Raw genomic sequence first — 21,315 nt, 5'->3', positions numbered from 1 at the left:
ATAAATATGGCATTTACAACGGAGTTGACTAAGCAACGAACCATAATCATAAGAAACACATAAGATGTATAATGGAATAAATTCTATTTAATAAGAATTATGCAACTGCATACCGGTGAGTCAAAAAAATGCATTAAGTTGACTGTTGAGTACAATTTGTACAATATGCAATAAACATACATATGACGATGATGATATACACCTCAAAATCTGGGACTACAAACTTGTGAGTAATGAAACAAATGAGCCTTTATATCTCCGCACCACCTTCTGTCAACAAGCAAATTTTCCTATCTCCACAGCTTCAATTCTTTCACTCTATTTATTAACATCAATATATGCGGCCAAACGGCATTCCAACCTTGAGAAAGGAGTTACATGGTTCAGAGAATATCTAGTTGCAGAAAGCATAAAGCTTTCCACTTTGCACAAGCTCAGCCCAGAAAAACATAGGCTAAAGAGCTAATTTAGAATATTTAGTTATTGTACAAGATCAGTCTTCCTCAAGGGCAAGATCAGCAGGATCTCCTATCCAGGGCCTCCCTTCCCTCCACCGGAATTTTATTCTTAGTTTTCCATTTGCATCTACCCCTACAACCTCTCCCTTGCTAGCATGAGTCTCCATTCCCCATCCCCAACGTGGGTTCACCAGTCCATCTCTGATCCTTACCTTGTCACCCACTTTAAATGGCCTAATCCGTTCCATTTCCCAAGCCTTGCAAAGCCATAGCCTCTCCATGAAACAGAAAGCCACCCAAAGATCTTCATCTTCCATTCTGTGCACAACTCCAATGCTTGAATGACTCACTTCCCCCCAATGGTGTGTTGGGGTTGAAACCGAAGCTTTAACCCTCACCCAGTCACCAATACAGAGCTCCTTCTCTTCTACCACCTCCACTTCTGATGGGTCCAACATCCATGTTCTGGATCCTGCTGGAGTGTATATTCGAAGCTTTCCATCGGCATCAATAGCCTGTATGGTCCCGAGACTAGCATGGGTATGCCCTGACCATCCAAATCTTGGTTGCTTCACATATTGTTTCACTCTAACCTTCTGTCCAACGAAGAGTTTGTCAAATCTTTCAAGATGTGAAGTAGGTCCTACCCACTTTTCTTGCTCCCCACAAAATCCAACAAAAATGCTTCTGTCCAATTCATCTCCTTCATACCCTATTCCTTGAACCACACCAACACTACCTGGTCCAATTGATTTCCAATTATTTGCATTTTCTGTCAACCTCACCCACTCTCCCACTTCAAATATTTGTTCGATCTCAAGGTCTGACGGATCTCCTCTCCACAGTTCTGGAAGACCAAAAAATGCGACCCTGACTTCTCCATCAGCATGAATACTGGTTATAACCCCTTGAGATTCAGGCCGAGCTCCTCTCCAGCCCCACCTTGGTTCAACCAAACCAGTTCGGAACCTAACATACTGCCCAACTTTAAAGCTAGGAACCCTTTCAACATCTGTATAATGAGTGATCCACTTCCCTTTCCGAAAACAGCAAGCCAACTCCAAGTATCCAGAATCCTGTACGCTATGCACAACAGCTAAACTTTCTCTCCCAACACTATTCCAGTCATAGCTTGGTCTGGTTCCCAGGCTTGGTTTTGAGCGAACCCAATCCCCAACTTCAAATCCTGGAAGCCGCTCTGCATCTCCAGGAGAAACTTTCCACAAGCTCTGCCTACCAGTGACCCTCACCTACAAAGAAACCAGCAAAAATCAATTCTTACATATATTAATTATCAAGATGAAATCACTGATACAATTGTTGACTAAATATTTTATATTTAGTTTGTTTAATTCCTTAGTCACAGAGGTCAATACTTTAGTCTAATTTTCTCATACGGCAGGGACTACCGCATAGCTAAAAAGGAGGTGGTTTTCTTAAAATGACATTTGCACACTTGTTATTTGTCAAGCACCATCTCACCATTATTTTAGAAACTACAGCCATGACAAGCAAATTCTGATACCCAGTCCACCCTACTAGGCGGATAAACTTGGACAATTAATAGTTGCTTACTCATTTAATATTATAATATTTTAATAATAGTCAACCAGTTACTGAAATTTGTTGGCATCACTTCTTAAGTTTAAACCAGCCATACAGATACTGATAGAAAAGATAGAATTTCATGTTACAGCTGGGCTTGTTCAAAGCTTTTATGTAAAATTTAATTTCTGCCACAACGACAGCAAAATCACCCCAGATGAAGCCTATTTTCTAGGCATATTTATACAGTGTTATAAACTTCACACAACACAGTATCACTACATAACAGTGTTAAAGAAAACAGTATTAGGTCCGGTGTAGCAATGTAGTTATGGAAGACACTTCAGATGTTATAGTTAGCTTAAAGTCATTCAAGTCGTAGAATCATGCATAATATCTATAAAATACAGATTAAACTTACATTGAGAGCACCATCCATATCTATTCTCACTACTTTTCCAACGGTAGCTGGTGATTCATTTGACCACCCAAGACGAGGCTGAGTAACTGATGCAATCACATGAATTTCTTGTCCCACCTCAAATGGAGGAACTTTCTCCACATCAGTGACTGAGCAAGAAAAAGGCTTACTTCTGAAGCAAAAAGCAACAACCATATCGCCATCCTCATCCAGGCCATGAATTACACCAATGCTATTCCTTGTAATATCTTCCCATCCATATTTTGGAGATGACACTGAAGCTTTCACTCTTACCCAATCTCCAACCTGCTTTGGCCAAATGAATAATTAAATAGGGCTACCCAATAAGACATCTGACATTAAATGTACAGAAAGAACAAACAAAAGTATTGAATAATTTAACTTCAACGGAAAGGATTACCTTGAAATCTTCCACCTTCTCCATATCCGAGGGATCAGCTTGCCATGGTATGGGTCGATTTGGTATTTCTATAATTAAGAGACCATCATTCTCAATCTCGCTTATTCTTCCAACACTATGATGTGTCTCACCACCCCAAGCATATCTAGGTTCTGCAACAGACCGTTTCACGCATACCCGATCACCAATCTGTAAGACAAATTTGTTAAAGTCATAATGGAGACAGGAGACAAATAAACGCAATAGAATGAAAGTTATCTGCGTTTTCTCTTACCCTAAAAGGAGCAACATGCTCAACCTCCTCTGGCTCACAATGCCATGGATTTGGAAGATAACTCAGTTCTATTAACAGACTGCTGTCTGGCCGTATACAATATACAATGCCAATGCTTCCTGGAGTCACAGATCCTAGTCCATGCTTTGCAGATGTAAGAGTTGGACGAATGCGAACCCAGTCTCCAACCTTGAATTCTTCAACACGTTCCATCTCTGCTGGGTCAGCTTTCCATCCTCTAGATGCTCCGGGAAACCCAACACGGAGAATTCCATCATCGTCAACACATAATACTGTCCCAATGCTGTCACGTGACTGCCCACGCCAACCAAATCTAAAATAGACAAAAAGTAATAAATATTAAACACTAACGCAAAATCATCAAGGATTGCAAGCATGTCATGCACAAGGTTGTCTTCCACACAATCATTTCCTTTCTTGTAAATAAAAGCCTTGAATAGAGAATAAATAAAACAGTATGATAAATCCACCTAACAGTAAGATTTAAATAGTAGCATGATGACCCCAAACTAATTAGGCACTCGAATCAAATGATATGAACTGAATCAGATTTATAGAGAAAATGGGAAAATTCCCTTGATTACAGTATAATTGCAGAACTTCGAGGGTCTGCATATTCTAGTGCCCAAAGGCACCAATCCTCTCAAATGACAAGATGAAATCCCTCTCAACCCCTCTTCCTATTTAAATACAACTACAGGTCTATAAGATAAACCCACCCTCAATGGGCCAAATCAATTGCAGCCCTATTAGCATAACCCCTTGTATTTCTTAAACTAACATAACCAACTACTAACGGGGTAACCAATATTAGGATACAAACAAAGTCCCACATTAGATAAAACAAGAGATGGACATGGATTTATATACACGTAAGATACCATTATTAGTAAGAGGTCTTTTGGAGTGGTACTAAAAACAAATTCATGAGGGCTTGGCCCAAAGTTAACAATATCTTACCATTGTGGAGACCTATGTATGTGTTGTCCCTCCCTAACAATTGGTATCAGAGCCGATGGTTCAGGTTTGGTGACTGGGCTCAGACAAGTACGTTCCTCCATGGTAAGGTGAAGCCCTGGCAAGCGATAAATCATGGGAGGTGGCCATGGATTGTTTAAGAAAGCAAGAGATGCTTCATGTAGACCATGGTGTACTCGTATATAAATAAAGACTTTCGCTGTAGGGAAGGCGGAGAACCATAGTCTTTTGTTGAGGGGAGGATTGTTAGGATACAAACAAAGTCCCACATTGGATAAAATAATCGATGGACATGGGTTTATATACACGAAAGATACCTCCATTGGTAAGAGGCCTTTTGGAATGGTACCAAAAGCAAATCCATGAGGGCTTGGCCCAAAACGGACAATATCTTACCATTGTGGAGACCTATGTATGCGTTGTCCCTCCCTAACAATTGGTATCAAAGCCAGTGGTTCAGGTCTGGTGACTGGGCTCAGACGAGTACATCCCTCTATGGTAAAGTGAAACCTTGGCAAGCGGCCGGTGGTAAACAGCCAGATAAATCATGGAAGGTGGCCATAGATCTTGAAAGAGAGCAAGAGATGCCTTGGGAGATTGAATCTACCACACCATGCCCTGGGAGATTGTTTAAGATCATACAAAGATTTGTGGACTCCACATACTTAACCAAATGACTTCCCATGAGCAACAAACCGAAGTAGTTGGTTCATATATATTTCCTCTCATAAATCATCACATAGGAAGGCATTTTTAACATTCAACTAATTGAGTGGCCAACATCAAAGTGCATCCATGGCTAAGAAAAATATAACAGAGGCAAAGTCATCTTTGATTGCAAAAACTTGCCTAAAACCCACAGTTGACTTCCCAAGAAACAAAAGAGCAAGATTCCATATATCACTATTCTAAAGAGCACATATCATCCAGCATAGCTTGTCTCCAACAAGAGTGGGTGAAGGCATCACCTACACTTTTAGGATTAGACATGTAAGAAATGAAAGAGAGACGAATGTAATGGGATGGAGATAACCAATGTTAATTAGAGGCGGGATAATGAGGGGAAGGATTATGAGTAGATCATGCTCAATAGGCATAACCAGAGGAGAAAAAGAGTTGGCATCGAAGTATATCAATAGGTGCCGCAATAGGAAAGTGTGTGTTGCCTGCAATGATAAACTTTGAGAGGAGGCTAAGTTGGTGGATTTGACATTACACTAAATATGTCTATGGGAACAAAGACAACGGGGTTCGTAAAAGGGGCTTGGAAACTCTCATAAGGGAATCATCGCAAAGTGGGAAGAAGACTCAAAGGTGACATCACTTGAAATCAAATAACAATAAAAGGGGGTGAGAAACACTTATATCGCTTATGATACCAAGGGTAGCCTAAGAAGACATACTTATGAGACCTAGCCAATAGTTTATTAAGATCAAAATTGGGATTATGAACAAAAAGGTGGGCCCAAAAACACGAGGAGTTAAAGGGTGGAGAGATTGATGAGAAAACAAAAATAGAGTGAGGTATTTGGTTAATAAGAACACAAGGTGGCATGTGAATGATAAGATAGCACACCTTTAAACATCAAAAAATTATTGAGGAACACAACCATGAAAAAGAAAAGGGTTATTCTTGCACTTTGGCGCTCCATTTTGTAGGAATAGGCACATAAGGTTTGATGAAAAACACTATGGGAAGCCATGAATGTCTAGAAAGAATGGGAGAGGTACTCAGGAGTGTTATCAATACAAAAAGTTACAAATAGAAATGCTAAACTAATTTATAACTTCGTTATAAAAATCTTGAAGTATGGAAAACAACTCAATGATTTTCATTAAGAACAACCAAGACTTTGAGAATAATCATCAATAGATGTTACAAAATATGGAAATCCTAAAATGAATGTAACAACTCGAGTCCCACATATTTGAGTGTACTAAAAAGGAAAAGGAGACAAAGTTCTAGTGGGGACACTACTAGTAAAAGAACTACAACTAACTATGTTTGCATAATTGACAAGACTCACATGAAAAGGTGGACAAATTCAACAAACACTGTACAAGATGTTGTAGCTTAGCAAAGCTAGGATGACCTAATTGACCATGGATGAAAGAAGGGAAATCCACCACAAAGCTTGCATGAGTAGAAGTCCTAAGTTGATAGAGAGCATAATACTCGTTGTTGATGCTAATCATCCGAGCTGAACTCCAATCTGCAAGGGTGTAGTCTAGTAAAAGAGATAATATAATCAAGGGAACATGTGAGACAACTACGGGATGATAATTTAAATAGACATAGGAATATAAAGTATATTGTAAATGGATAGAGAAGGGAGGTGAATAGTATCAACATAAGACAAGGCTCAAAAGCCATCATTAACCAGAAGAGGAAAGACTTAATACTAGAGATATGACCAACGGCACCAAAGCCCAAACCCAAGGACCAAGGGAGGTGGAGTGAGTGAGACAGCAAATGAAATGCCTATGTGGGGAACAAAAGTAGTAGAACTAAAGGTTTGATCTTCCTCATACTGTTTTGAGGAAGTCATGGAAACGAGCCAAAGGTCGAGAAGCATCAAAAGGGGTGTCGCCAAAAGCAGTGGGCACAAATGTTGTATGCCCACCAACAATAGACTAAGGGAGCAACCATACAATGAATAAAACTGATCAATTGTGTAACACAAGTGAGAGCAATTACCAAGTGAGAGCAATTACGATCATCACATTGAAATACTAAAGCCAAGGAATCGCTAGGAGGGATAGCTAAAGGTATGTCAAGGGGTATCCAACCCAACACATGCAATAAAATGGACCAAGCAAGTTCCATGTGGGTATAGTAGAACTCAAAAATTGATCACGAATTGACAAATGCTAATCAAGAAGCCCATACAAGGCCATTAACATAAAGAAGTTTTGGCGTTACTCAAGTTCCTAGACAAGAGTGGCAGCAAGGGGCAACAGTTCGTTGCAGTCATGTAGGAGACCATGAACTTTGCCTAAGTACTCAGCCATCAAAGCATCTAGGAGCGATGGTACTCGAGATTTCGACAAATGCCATAAAGGCATTGAGTATCATTGGTGTAAAACACTCAAACCTATTCCCAAACCCCACCACATGTCTCATGGGCACAAAATATTTGCCTCAGGGAAGGATGAAATGTCAGCTTTAGAACACTACAAACTCCAAAATCAACTTTGGACCAATGAGAGCGATCTTTCAATGGAGTCCGTTGTTTAGGTAAGATAGTCAATATAACCTTATCCCTTAAGCAAAAGTTTGATATCAGATGTCCAAGTGTCATAATTGTTGCTATCTAAGTAGTTAATGGAGAGTGGGACATTGACATAGTAAAAATAGCATATTCACACCGACCAATGCTCAAAGTCACTAAGGGCAAGTGGAGGAGAGAGAAACACTAGACTTGGAGAGAGAAAAACACATCCACAACTGGGACGAGACCGCGACATTGTGACCATGTTAGCAGCACAATGGCGAGGTGTAGTCGCTGGTCAAAATGGTGATGGCAGGGGCGACACAGAAGGTGTGCAAGGCAAATTTTGACATTGATAAACAATGGTTCACAAAGAAGACACCACTCAGAGGAATAGGCTTCAGATACTACAGAAGGGAAAAATAGTATACATTTATGAGATATAACCCTCCTCTTGATTTTCCAATTAGCACAGCTTAGGACAATATATACATATGGCTAGCATAAGTATTAATATTTGGGTAAAAAGTAGTTATGTTGGGAACTATTTCCTGTTATACCAATGAGTTGTACCTAGGATTCTAGTGCACTCTTCGATCTTTCATCTTCTCATTGTATCATATTTCTATCATTATAAATAGAAGATCATGAGAGAGGTCTTTCAAGCCCTCTAAAATATATATTTCTCACTTTTTTAATCTTAAGTATAAAGCATTACACAGGAATGGCCCAAAACCATATACCAAATGTATCTAATAGACATCAAATATAAAGAAGCCCCTGCATACAAAAAATTAAGAAAAGAAAGTGTCACAGTCATGTAAAATTATACCTAGGCTCGTTTACATCTTCTTTCAGTTGTACATGTTGTCCCCTGTCCAATGGAATGACTTTTATAACTTCATTTGCCAGAAGATGAACCTCTCCAGAACAAAATGAAACAACGAGATTATCTTTGTCTGGAACACTTTGCACAAAACCAACACTTTGTGGATTAGCACCTTGCCATCCATGTGTTGGAGTTGTGACAGATTTTTTAAACTTCACCCACTCTCCCACTTCAAATCTATATAGTCATCAATAAACAAAATTTTAAACATATTACTCAAATATGGGAACACAATAAATCTCAAAACTAAAAGCTAGCATATAATAATGTCTTCCACTCACGATGTAGGAGACAAATGAACTCCCCTATTTGAGAGTGCTTCTATCAGATCTTCGGATAACCATTCTCTGGGGAGAGCCTCCAAAATGTCACGTAGCGTCTTGCCACTATCACAAAAACATAACCCCATCAGTCACGCGATAATCAGTTAAATAGGACTAACATGAAACAGTTAGTTGCAGTTTCAAAGTAATGACAATAATTTTACAAATAAGTATGATGTTCAAAAAATAACAATCACAACTTAATGAAGTGCCTTTACCTGTGGTTTCTGACTTCAATATCAGCATCAGGATTCATTAGCATTATAATAAGCCAGTTCATATTTTCACGAATCATTTTTGCTGTCTCAGCTGCTATATGGAAAGCATTGTCACCATCGTCATCCTGACAGTTATATTAGAACATTAAATGGCAAGGACAAAACGGAAAAGATTCCTTCCAAACTACAGGGAACATGTCAACTTCCAATTCTTTCTGCTAAGTAACCAAATTGAAGCCAAAAATACGTGCTTTTTTTATAAGTTAAACACTAGTCGCACACTTTTAGGGTTCACCATAAAATCCAGTGCAAACCGTTCAAATATATATAAAAATAAAGAGCACAACAAATTAAAAAGATTCACAAAGACAGATTTAATGTAATGGAAACAATCACACGCCCAAGAATAAAAGTCAATTATATTCTGTCTTCTCCAGTTTATTTAATCTGTTGATTTGTAATAGGGATCACATTCCTTAGATTTGTTAGCCCCTCAACCACCTTTACAGGTATCAACACCATTAAGCTTGGATTACTCAATAATAAAGAATGACTACATCAGACACTGAACTCAGCAAACTATATATCATTTGATAAAGATTTAAGGTAGAAAATAGAAAGTTTTATGAACTATATGAGAAATCGGGGTGAAACAAGACTTAACAACATATTCAATATGCTGCCAGAGATTGAAATTTCTACATCATCCATAACAATGTACGAAGGTGATACCAACTTTTGACGTAGACATTTCTTTATGGACAAGTGCTACGTTAAAATGGTATGCTCCCATTCTCCTCATCTTACAAAAAAAAAATTAAAAAAAAAAACCAGACAAGTACAACAGTACCTAGTTATAATTGTAAATGATCAAACAGGAAAATGAGAACTTGAATGAAAACCTGCAAATTATAATCTGCTCCAGCAGCTAGAAGCAGTCCAACACATGCCTTAGCACCCCTAGCTAAGGCCAAGTGAAGAGGAATACTGTTGTGCACATTGCGAATGTTCACATCAACCCCAGCAGCCAGAATAACCTACTCAAAACACCCAACACATAATAACATGAAGTACAAAAGTTGCATATTTTAGCACCAAAAAATATATTTACAGGCACTAAATCATAACCAAGAGGCTCAATCATTGTCATCAAGAAGCTCATTCGCTTACCTGAACCAAGTCGACATCATTAGTCATAGCAGCTGTATGCAATGCTGTCCTCCCATTTTGTGAATCTTGAGCAGAGGGATCAGCTCCAGCTGCAAGCAGTATCTGCACCAGTTCTCTGCCCTCTACATTTGGCACAGACAAACAAGATCAGAGAATTCGATTAAGTCAATGAAGAGAATAAATAGCATAAATGATATTAAAAATACCCGTGTATTAACTCCCAAATTTGAAGAATTAATTTGACGAGGTGTTATCAATGGCAGATAACAGGCTATGATGACCAGCCATAGATCCACAATGTAAATACGGCAGATGGGAGAATGGGAGAAATACAGAGAACATGCATTTTTGTATTTAATTGCAGAGATAGAATTGCAGTGCAGAGGAATTTTCATAAAAGTCAGAGCATAGCAAAACAGAATAGGACATTGACTGGTTTAGTCAGAAAGAGAGGCAACACGACAAGCACAAGCATGAGTCAGAGAAACCATGCAAAATAGCAAGACTGCGGGTGAAGGAGAAGGATAGACACCAAAGATCACCATCTTGAGTCACATTGCTGGCTGGTCGCAGGAAGAACACACTGGAGGTGACAGGACAAGTCACTGCTAGCGGCTTTTGCTAGTTGTTTGAGAAAAGACAACCATTTTGGATATTTAGGGTGGGCTGTCATATTTTAATGTTTGGGCTGGGGCATGAGTTAGACTCTAGGGTATTCTGATCTTATATTTTACATTTACTCGTCTCCTTTTTCATCATTGTCTTCACCATTACTGCCATGGCTACTACAGCTTTTAAATTAGAAAAAAAAAATGAACTTTTGTAGTTTTTCTCTATTTTTTATATTTTTATATGCAATGATAATAATTTGATATGATGTGGACATACAAAGAATTAAAATTGGTTTATGCAGAGTTAGAACAAGCACATAAGTTGTACTACAACTAAAGACCAAATCTCACAAATACAATAAGACTCCTACCTATCCCCTAATTAATAAGGATAGCAAATGAAATTAGGAAACAAATCCTTTTGGTGATCATCGATTAGCAAATTGATAGACTTCACAGCGTATTATTATAATACTCTAAATAAACAAATTATGTCTGTTCGAACTCTTCAAGTAAAATAAGTGTGCGGAAGATCAGATTCGGATATCTACTCAAGATAGCTTGTTAAATAATGACTCCTACATCCGATCAACGAGGCCGTTAAAAACTATTCAATCTTGGGAAAATCATGGAATTTAGCAGAACAATGTAGGCAGTTCTAAAAATAAGAAGTTATGATTTTGGGTAGCAATATGGGTCAAAACAAGCTTAATTTCTATTGGACAATGGTATAGAAATGGTTTTTTGTATTAATTGGGCCTCAGCTGCATGTGTCATGTGCAAAAGTTGTAGTTCAGGTTCAATAAAACAATTGCACTATAAGGCGTCAATTTTCGCATTGAATCAAGGTGATGAATGGCAAATGGCCAAAATTCCACAATATAAACACACATTGCAGAGGGGACAAAAGACACCACATAATAGCATTATGGTAGAACTATAACAGTTATTCAACAACATTGCATGGAATAATATACTACGGTTTATTGGAGAGCATTGGTCCAGACCTTTCCTCTGAAATAATTTAGTTTGATCAAGGCTTTGTCAATAAATAGAAAGTATAAATTTTGTGGCATTAGCAGTTTTGAAGTTCTTTGGTGTATTAATCATGGGAGTAGAATGCACGATTCAGTCTCGCACCTTCTGTACTTCTTGTGGGATAGAATATCTTCGTCATGTCCCTTTGAGGCTTAGCCAGTGGCTACTTTAAGGTTGTCACTGAAGATGGGGCCAGGTTTGCTAAATTTTTACAAACATTTTTTGAATTTTTTTTTCTGTTATTTCAGAACTTTTAGGTCTTCCACAGCTAATCTAAAACAGGCCAATATCTACTTAAAGTTTTCACAGATCTGTTAGGCCTTATCTTCCTACAGTTGAGATTCTATTGGTTAGAACATATGAAAATATTTTATCATATTTTAAATTACCATCATGATTTGTTTCCTTAATTAGTTAGGATCACAATAAGCGATAATAAGGGTTAGTGCTCTAGGTTTTAAAAATATCAATACATTGTCAGACAAGGGTTAGTGCTCTAGGTTTTAAAAATATCAATACATTGTCAGACACTGGTGAATATCAACTCCGTGTTCCATTCTTTTTTTCCTTCATTCCTCTCTTCCTCTATGCCTAAACCCATAATTTCAACACTTCTTCCTTTTTTATCCATTATTTGAAATTGATAATATCCATTATTGAAGAATTTCTAGATGCACCAAGTAAAATAAATACGTTGAAAAAATAGTCAAATTTTCAAATCATTATCAAACAATGAAGTTTTGGATACCTTTCTCATGGTCTTTCTTAGAAGCAGCTGCCATGCACAATGCAGTGCCAATAGGGCTTGGTATGTCAATTGCTTCAGCAATCTCATCAGAAGTTGCAACTTCCGCCCATCTCTTCACAACAGCAACATTCCATGTTGCCACACACAAGTGCAGTGGTCTGCAACACCAGAGTAAAACTGTACTATTAACGGATTATTATATATGCATGTGAGACAAAATATCAATTTAACACATGATACAGTTCACAATATGGGGGGTTCAATTATCTAGAAGATGACATGTTAAAAGAATTTTCTTTTCTAATACTATAACTTCAAAACAGAAGAAACCTAAATTTTAAATCTGAAATTCCAAGAAATATGATGAGCAATTAAGCAATGCGATATTGTTATCATCAGATAAAGTTAAAATGGTCCTTTGCAAAAACAACAGACTGATCCAGTGATATTTTACTTGATTAAATATAATTGATTTTTTAGCAGAATTTGCAATGAATTTCTCAGTAACCATCGTAAGGATTAAGGAAGAATAGAAACTATCACTTAAAAATGAAAACTTTTCAGGAACTTCCTTTACAACTCAAATCAGGATCAAGAATTGATTCTGGAGAATTCTGAGATTAGGATGACTTTAGAGAAACGGAAAAGTTTGCTGTTAAATGTCTATATCTCTAAAGGGATCAGGATTTATTGTACAAATATCTGTCCAAATCTTAACCAAAACAGCAGCTTGCAGTAACTAACTATGCTGAGCTGGCAAGTTACCCAGAGTATAAAGCCTTTTTACATAATGAACCAATAAAAAAAGTATCTATACTATCAGGTTCAAATTCCAAACAAGAATGACTCACTTTCTCTCATTTTTGGTTTTCCTATAACGGTTCATTGGAAATTAATGGTAGTTTAGAAATATTGTACTGTAAAGTGAAAGGCAAAGAGCTATCATCCAAAGATGAAATATAAAATCCAACAATGCATGCATAAAAGTCCAAGCAAAAACCAAAAACACATGCACAAAATCCAACAACAAGCAAGCTTCACTCAGTCAGCTTCAAATCATTACTTGAACTAAAGATGCAGATTAGGCGTAGAATAGACATAAAATAAAAGCCATTATCCTGTTCCCCTCCTTAAATGTTTACAACTATAGAAGTGTATAAGAATAAGAAAAAAAAATTAATAAAGTAATTCATACTTCGTGGAAAGTTGATATGAAGTATTTATACTGCCAGGTTCAAGCTCAGAACAGGAATGGCTCACTTTCACTCATTTTTGGTTTTCCCATAATGGTCCATGGGCAATTAATGACAGTATAGAAATATTGTACTGTAAAGTGAAAGGAAAAAGCTATCATCAAAAGATACAACTTAAAATCCAACACTGCATGCATAAAAGCCCAAGTAAAATCCAAAAACACATGCATAGAATCCAACAGCATTTTCCGTAACAAGCAAGTTTTGCTCCGTCAACTTCAAATCAATAATTGAACTAAAGATGCAGATTAGACGTAAAAAATTTCCCTGTTCCGCTCCTTAAATGTCTACAACTATAGATGTGTCTAGGAATAAGAAAAAATAATGATACAGTAATTCATACTTCATTGCAACTCAACAGGCTGAGTTGCTACGAAGTATTTACACTGTCAGATTCAAAACTCAAAACAGGAATAACTCACTTTCTCTCCTTTTTGGTTTTTTAATAATGGTCCATTGGCAATTAATGAAGTTTAAAAATATTGTACCGTAAAGTAAAAAGAAAAAGTATCATCCAAAGATGTAAAATCAAATCCAACTATTTACGCATAAAATCCCAAGTAAAAGCCAAAAACATGCACAAAATCCAACAGCATTTAAGGAAACAAGCACACTTCCTTCAATCAACTTCAAATTACAAATTGAACTAAAGATGCAGCTTAGACATAGAATAGACATACAAAAAATGTCACTTTCCTATTCCCATCCTTAAATGTTTACAACTATAGATGTGTCTAAGAATAAGAAAAAGTAATAATACAGTAGTTCATACTTCATAGCAACTCAACAGGCTGAGCTGCATCTTTAAACAAGAAAGTGACACCCCAAGTTAAGGTGTGAACAGGACATGAAGACAACAATAAATGTGAAATTAAAAAGATGACAAAAATGACAGCTTCGGCAAAACTGTTTCTTTCCTGTGTAATAAATAATAATAAATAAGCTGTGGCTGCATTTCACAATAGTTAATTAAGATCAGAATATCATACTTATATATACTGATTGACACACATGGAAAAAAAAATCTAATTATAAAGAAACATCTGTCAATACTCACGTCAGGTTCTTTGAATTCACGATGGACATTGATTTACATCCTCCATTCTCCAATATTACAAGTGCACAGTCTGTGTATTTCTTGGAAATTGCTCTATGCAGAACAGATTCACCTTCATCATCCACCGCATTAGGATCAGCTCCGGCTAATAGTAATTCCTGTTATTGCTCCACAAAAATTCTAGATGAGTATTGTTCTAGTGAAGAAGAAACTTCTAAGTATAATTTATGTTAAAAACATACTCGCATACAATCTGGCTGGCCATGATAGGCACAAACGTGAGCTACAGATGGACCAACACCATCTCTCAATCTTGACTGCACATTAGCATTTCTTTTGATAAGGCTACAAACACATTCTAGGGACCCAGCTGCTAATGCAAAAACAAGAGGAGGATCTCCATCTTTGTCCAATACATCAACATTTGCTTCTCTATACTCCAAAATTGTCTCGACAAGTTCTGCACTGCCCCGTCTACAAGCTAAATGGAGAGCTGTTTGTCCATGAGCATTTTGTGCTTCCAATAACGAAGTTAGGTAGTTGCTGCCATTTTCTAATACAGCCTTTGCAAGAAGATCCCTGTTCAAGAAATGCATGCAAATGAATTAAACTATAAAGTTTAAGAATAAATTAGCTCAGACAAGAAGTGATGTGACACCAACTAACCTAACACCTGCAGTATCTCCTTCAGACACAAGTCGATGAAGATGGTTAGGGTTTTCCTGAGGAACTTCCAATTCAGGTACAGGTGAAGGCTCGATCACAGTTGATACAGAGCCCTTATTATCTAAGCCACTGTATTCACACAAATGTATAAACAGTGTATAAGACAATGCTGCTAGTTTAACATCAACGACAACTGTCCATCTGGCTCATTCCAATGAAGCTCACATTTCCATACTAAAAATCATAAGTAGTCTTAACTTCCCAATCTATCACAATCTGTCAGAACCAGCACAGAAAGATGCAATAATGGTTATAATAGCTTAACGGACTTACTTATCAGGGCTTGCAGGAGGGCTGCGTGGTATTTCCTGCAAATGACGGAGAAATATTGCCAGCATAGCGCTAAAAGTAGGCCTCTTAGATGGCTTGAATTGCAAGCACTCTCCAATCATCTTCCACAATTCCCTCGGAATTCCACCTCCAACCACACTAGCATACTGTGGAGGCAGTTTCTTAGCTTTAACAACCGCTCGATAGATTTCCTCTGCACTTAAACCTGCCCAACTGCATGTAGAATTTGCACTAAGAAACTTGGAAAAAGAGGGAAGAACATAAGAATTAAAAGTTGAGTAAAGAATGAGTTGCTCCACGTACGGAATGGAACCCGTGCACATCTCCACCAATGTACAACCAAAACTCCAGGCATCTGATTCGGAAGATATACCTATTCCATCATCCCAAAACAAATTTAACGACTTCTTCACAGGTTCCCAAGCCTCCGGTGCTGTATAATGTGGGCTGAGCATTATACATTCCATACAGGAATGGATCTTCACAGAATCACACTCTGGTCGTGCCTTCCAACATGAAGGCTTCTTCAGAATTGTAGCAAGTCCATAATCAGAAACCACGGCATGACCATTTGCGTCAAGAAGAAGATTGGATGGTTTTAAATTCATGCAAACAACACCTGCAGCATGAAGTTCAACGACCCCTCGGGCAATGTCAGCCCCGTATCTACATTAGGAAAATTGTAATGTCATTATCCGTAGTGCCAAGGGAAATTGAAATGTAATATGGTATTATTCATTCCACTAAAATGACTTTAACAATACCCAGTCCATATTAAGCAAAAAAATCAAAGGTCTAAATCATCCTGACCCATTCTTTCTGAAACAATTTCATAAACATATTATTCAACTATTTCTCTGGTTGCCTAACCAAAAGAAAAATACATAGGCAGCCAAGAAAAACACATAGATAGCGTCTCCCTCCAAACACTGGTTAGCCAATGACTGGCAGGGACATATTAACATCACATTTTCACCAAATTTTAACCAGAAAGATTATCACAACAACAATGCATATAATTTAGCACAGCCTACTTAGACATTGATACATTATCCCCAAATTTTAACCAAAATGATGCCCTTCCTGCATATCAATGTTATCAAACTGCGATAATACTGATAGTTTTCAAAACGTAGACCACGTCACTTGAAGCTGCAGCTACAAATTGAACAAACAACCCAACTATAGCTGCAACCTCAACTTAAAACAACAATAATCAAACAACCGCAATTTAAAACCACAGAAACCCACCAAACAAACCAAGAGAAACCAAACTAACCAAACTTCTGGCAACAAGATTAACCAGAAGAATAAACAAAGAAAAAAAAAACAAAACCTTAGGACTTGTTCCAAAGTGAGCCTTCCCTCATTGCGCTGCATCTCGGACTGAACCGATCCATAGCACTTATCCATCACGAGGCACAAACTGTCCTCCACCCTCATTGTCCCATGGAAAGTGCACACATTCCTACACCACATCGAAGCCCTACGCAAATCCTCCAACTTTCCCTGAACCCAATCCAAATCCATCCCCTCCACCACAGTCACCTTCTTCACCGCCACGCTGTGCCGGCACCTCCGTCCCCCTTCCACACCACCGCCACCGCTGATCACCGCCATCCACATCTCCACTCCCGCCCTCCTCCCCTCTCCAATCCGCCGCACCAACTTCAGGTCCTGGTGCGCGCCGCCACCGACCTCGATCACCGGCTCGCACCCGCCAGAGCTCGACGCCTGCGACTCGCGGCTGTTCCGTCGCCGCTTCTCGTCGTCCTCATCCTCCTCCCCTCCCCCGTCCTCCTCCTCCTCCTCGTCGGTGTAGTCCCAGTCGAAATTCTCCCCTCCCCCTCCACCCCCGGCTCCGTTGGCGGCGGTGATGGTGGAGTGGACCAGCGCGAGCACCGCGTAGTTCTTCCGCAGCGCCTGCACGGAGTTCCCCACTGTGGACACGTGTCGGCACTTGGGACACGCCAGCGTGGCGTCCGAAGAGGGCGCGAACATTCTAGAGAGACACTCTCTGCAGTAGCCGTGGCCGCATTGGAGCAGCAGAGGAACTCTCTCCTCCTCGTTGTAACGCGTTTGGCAAACCGAACAACACGGGATTTTCATTTCTCTCTCTCTGTATCCCTTTCTCTGTCTTTTCTCCACTTATTTATACGCACGCGCCACTGACGGAACGGCGCCGCTTTGATCCGAAATTGAACCGCTTACGATCTCCTTTACGCGGAATTAATGGTGGCGAGCGCTGTGATTGGTAGATCCATTAGCCGAACTCAGAGAAACCACTTAAGCTCATCAATTAAGCTAATCAAAAACCAAATCTAGAGAGATAGAAAGGGTTTTAGAGAGAGAAAAACAGGGAAAGTGGTTGCTCAACAAAAGGTAAAGAAAAATTATAACAAGGGATTTTTGTATTTAGATGTTTTCTTTTTTTTTTCTTTTTTTTTTCTTCCCTTTATTGTTTTTCCATTTGTGAGAAATGGGTTTGGCCTAGGTGGGTAGGAAGGAAACAAGGAAAGAAAGAGAAAGAGAAAGAGAGTTAGATGATGTAGGTGGCTTTGGACTTCAAACTCAACACACTTTGGTTCACATAAGTGGCATAATTTTCAGTTTTTTTTAGGTCTACTTTTGGTTTTATATTCTATTTTATAATGTGTGTGTGCTTTTCATCTCTGAATTTTTCTTTTAAACTAGGTTTTGTTTGGGTTGTGATTGGCAAGAGAGGTTCTTGGAGTTCTGTGCTTGCTAAATTTAGAGTTCCACCTATATCAATACAGATGCATTGCTCACTTTTTTTTCTTTATGCTTTTGCAACCTCTCAAACTCTTCCTAAAATTGACTCCTTTTGGAAACATAATTCTCCTTTATTCCATCCACATAATGGAAAAAGGAAATGCTCAGATGCTTTCATTCTACCCATCCAGGAACTGTTTTTCATTCACTTATAACATTTTTTTATTTTCTATTATTTTTGATATTTGTTCTCCACTATTCACAAGATTAAATGTTAGTAACTTATTTATAAATATAATTTTATTATAAAATTGATCTAGTAGAAAAAATATATAGTTCTAATTGTAAGAGGAAAGAATATATTTGGTTTAGTATTTACTATTACAACAAATATTAAGGAAATAAAATCAATGATCCTAAAAGATAATATTAAATTCATTTAAATTTTAGCTATTTTGAAAATTAAGTAACAATTTCTTATGTAAAGTTCACTCTTGTGCAAACTTTATTTACAAATCAATTTTTATTGACATAGATGAAAGAAATGATAAGAAAAATGGTGTAAGTTATATACCACTCATAATATATAAAAGAGAAGTACATAATAGTGGACAACATTAAAAAAATAAAATAAGGAGTTGTAAATCTTAACAGGGTTTACAAGGTCACATTCAAGTTAAGGTTTATAGCGTGAGATAATTTGTATATTGGAATTTAACATTAAGCACATTAAAAAATCAACAATACTAACAAAATCTTGTTAGTTTTTTACCCCCAAAACTATATATACCTTGAATTTTGTCAATCAATTCCAACTCGTCAACTAATGTGATGTTATATATAATACAATAAAGCAAAATCATGGTAAGAGAATTGAAAAAAATGTGATTATTCCACTAATCTATCTCAACTAACGTAGTTTGTCATGAAAAAGACATTTTCAAATAGTGTAAGAAATATTCCACTTTATGACGAAGAAAACAAAAGTAGAAAATGATGGATTTTTATTTAGGTTATCATTATAAGACCTATGACTTTTTTTACTATTATTTTAAAAAAATTCATAATCCGTGACATGTGAAAAATACATTTCTTAATAAATATATCTTACATAATAACAACAAAAAAATAGTAATAATAATAATAATAAACCTAAAATCTAAATGTTGTTCCTTAAATACTCGTAATGATTCCCATATAACTAAATTCTACAAAAATCCAAGAAAATTTTTGTTATGAAACAAGGAAAATCAATAATTAGTATAAAAGGTTAACATGTGAGAAGTCTTAGTTTATGATTACAAAACAAGACTTTGTTGGTTCCTATTGGATCATAAATTAGTTGTTTATGGATGATTTTCATCCTAAATCTATTAATTTATTGTTTAAATGTAATCAATTTTTCAACTGTTCATATAGATTCATACAGGAACTGAGTATTGATTTATGTGAATAAGGCACCAAATAAGTTTTTCACGTCTAACATTTAATGTTGGTATTAAAAAAATCATAGCATTGATTAATATTAATTTATTAGCCTAGTTCAAAATATTTTATAAAATACATTCAAAAGTTCTATTTAATTAAAATTGATTAGATCAATTAATAAAAATAAAATATTTTCAAACTGAACTTTTTTCAAAAAATAATCAATTATGATTAATATTAATTTATTACCCTAGTTCAAAAAGAGATCATAATTGATTATTTTCAAAAAGTAATTAATTATAATTAATATTAATTTATTACCTGGTTCAAAATGTTCTATGGAGTACATGCAAAAAAAGTCATATTTAATTAAAATTGATTATATCAATTGGTAAACATAAATTATTTTCAAACACCTTTCGAGAGCATTTTATTATTTTCAAACTGAACTTTTTTCAAATACATAGGAAAAATTTTAGTTGTTTTTCTAGAATGAAAGTTCTTGGAGTATCTCCTTTTATATTTTAAAAACATATCATTGCTTAAATATTATCAATCAATATTTAAAGTGTTGTGAGTTTTTTTTTTAATTATTTTGAAGAATATATGTCACTTTATTGTCTTTGTTACTGTAATTTTCTTTGTTGTATACACAAGAGTTATTCTAACTTAATCATTGAAAATAGAACAATTTAACTAATTAACTGACACGTAATTAAATGAGATTTATCAGAAAAAAAAATTAAATAAGTCAACTTTTACAGATATAACATTTATTATATTTTTCATCTTTTTCAATTAGTCATACATTTGTCAAGCTTATTCAAATGTATTTAACCACAAGTAATCGTAAGGGATTTGTTTGAAGAAAAAATACTTAATGTGACATCCCAAATATATACATCATGCATATATAATAAAGACGTCATCATGCATAATACAGGAAAGCAGTCAAGAGTAATTAAGGATTACAGTCATCCTTAATAAATAGTGCGGAATTGACAATTAGATTATTGGAATTTTCCATGGAAATTACGGAAAATTTAAAACTTAAAATACACCAAATGTAATTAAACGAGTTCACGAAATAAAAACTAGTAAATCTACGCTGCAGCACTGCCGTCTCCTTCAAGAGCTGCTCCCAAAGTTTCCTCTCCACCATCTGCTCCCATCCAAGTGGATGATCATCGCCAAAGAAACATACCCAAACAGCACACAACACAAACAATGCAAGGGTGAGCTAGATATAAAAAGCATGTTATCATATATAGATTCATATAAAAGAACAGTAAATTGACATTACAAGACTTGTTACTTTATACCCGACTCGTCCGGACTAGAATGATTACCGAGCTATGGCGGGTCTTGCACCCGTGGTGGCTTTATGAAACTTGGGCACTACCGCCCTGGCACTACCGCCTGGTGAAACTTTGGGGCACTCCCGCCCGGCCACAATCACGAGGTTAATCCGTTATCACTCACCTTGGGTCATATGGAAGC

At 36.9% G+C, this 21,315-nt stretch overlaps 1 protein-coding gene across 1 annotated transcript; it reads right to left on the bottom strand.

The window, feature by feature from the left end:
- Positions 1–67: 67 nt before the first annotated feature.
- LOC108333838 (E3 ubiquitin-protein ligase KEG) lies at positions 68–18,272 on the bottom strand. Its single transcript, XM_017569297.2, has 16 exons — positions 16,991–18,272; positions 15,958–16,320; positions 15,637–15,867; positions 15,304–15,432; positions 14,880–15,216; positions 14,638–14,795; positions 12,328–12,485; positions 9,931–10,052; positions 9,663–9,797; positions 8,761–8,885; positions 8,501–8,605; positions 8,163–8,396; positions 3,120–3,453; positions 2,846–3,034; positions 2,425–2,730; positions 68–1,708 (listed from the first exon to the last, which is right to left on the bottom strand). Exons 1-16 carry the CDS (start codon positions 17,761–17,763, stop codon positions 494–496), a joined length of 4,914 nt encoding a protein of 1,637 aa, XP_017424786.1. The 5' UTR covers positions 17,764–18,272; the 3' UTR covers positions 68–493.
- Positions 18,273–21,315: the final 3,043 nt, after the last annotated feature.

This window comes from Vigna angularis, chromosome 11 (genome assembly GCF_016808095.1).
Source record: "Vigna angularis cultivar LongXiaoDou No.4 chromosome 11, ASM1680809v1, whole genome shotgun sequence".
NCBI lineage: Eukaryota > Viridiplantae > Streptophyta > Magnoliopsida > Fabales > Fabaceae > Vigna > Vigna angularis.
This window is presented reverse-complemented; position numbering and strand designations above follow the sequence as displayed.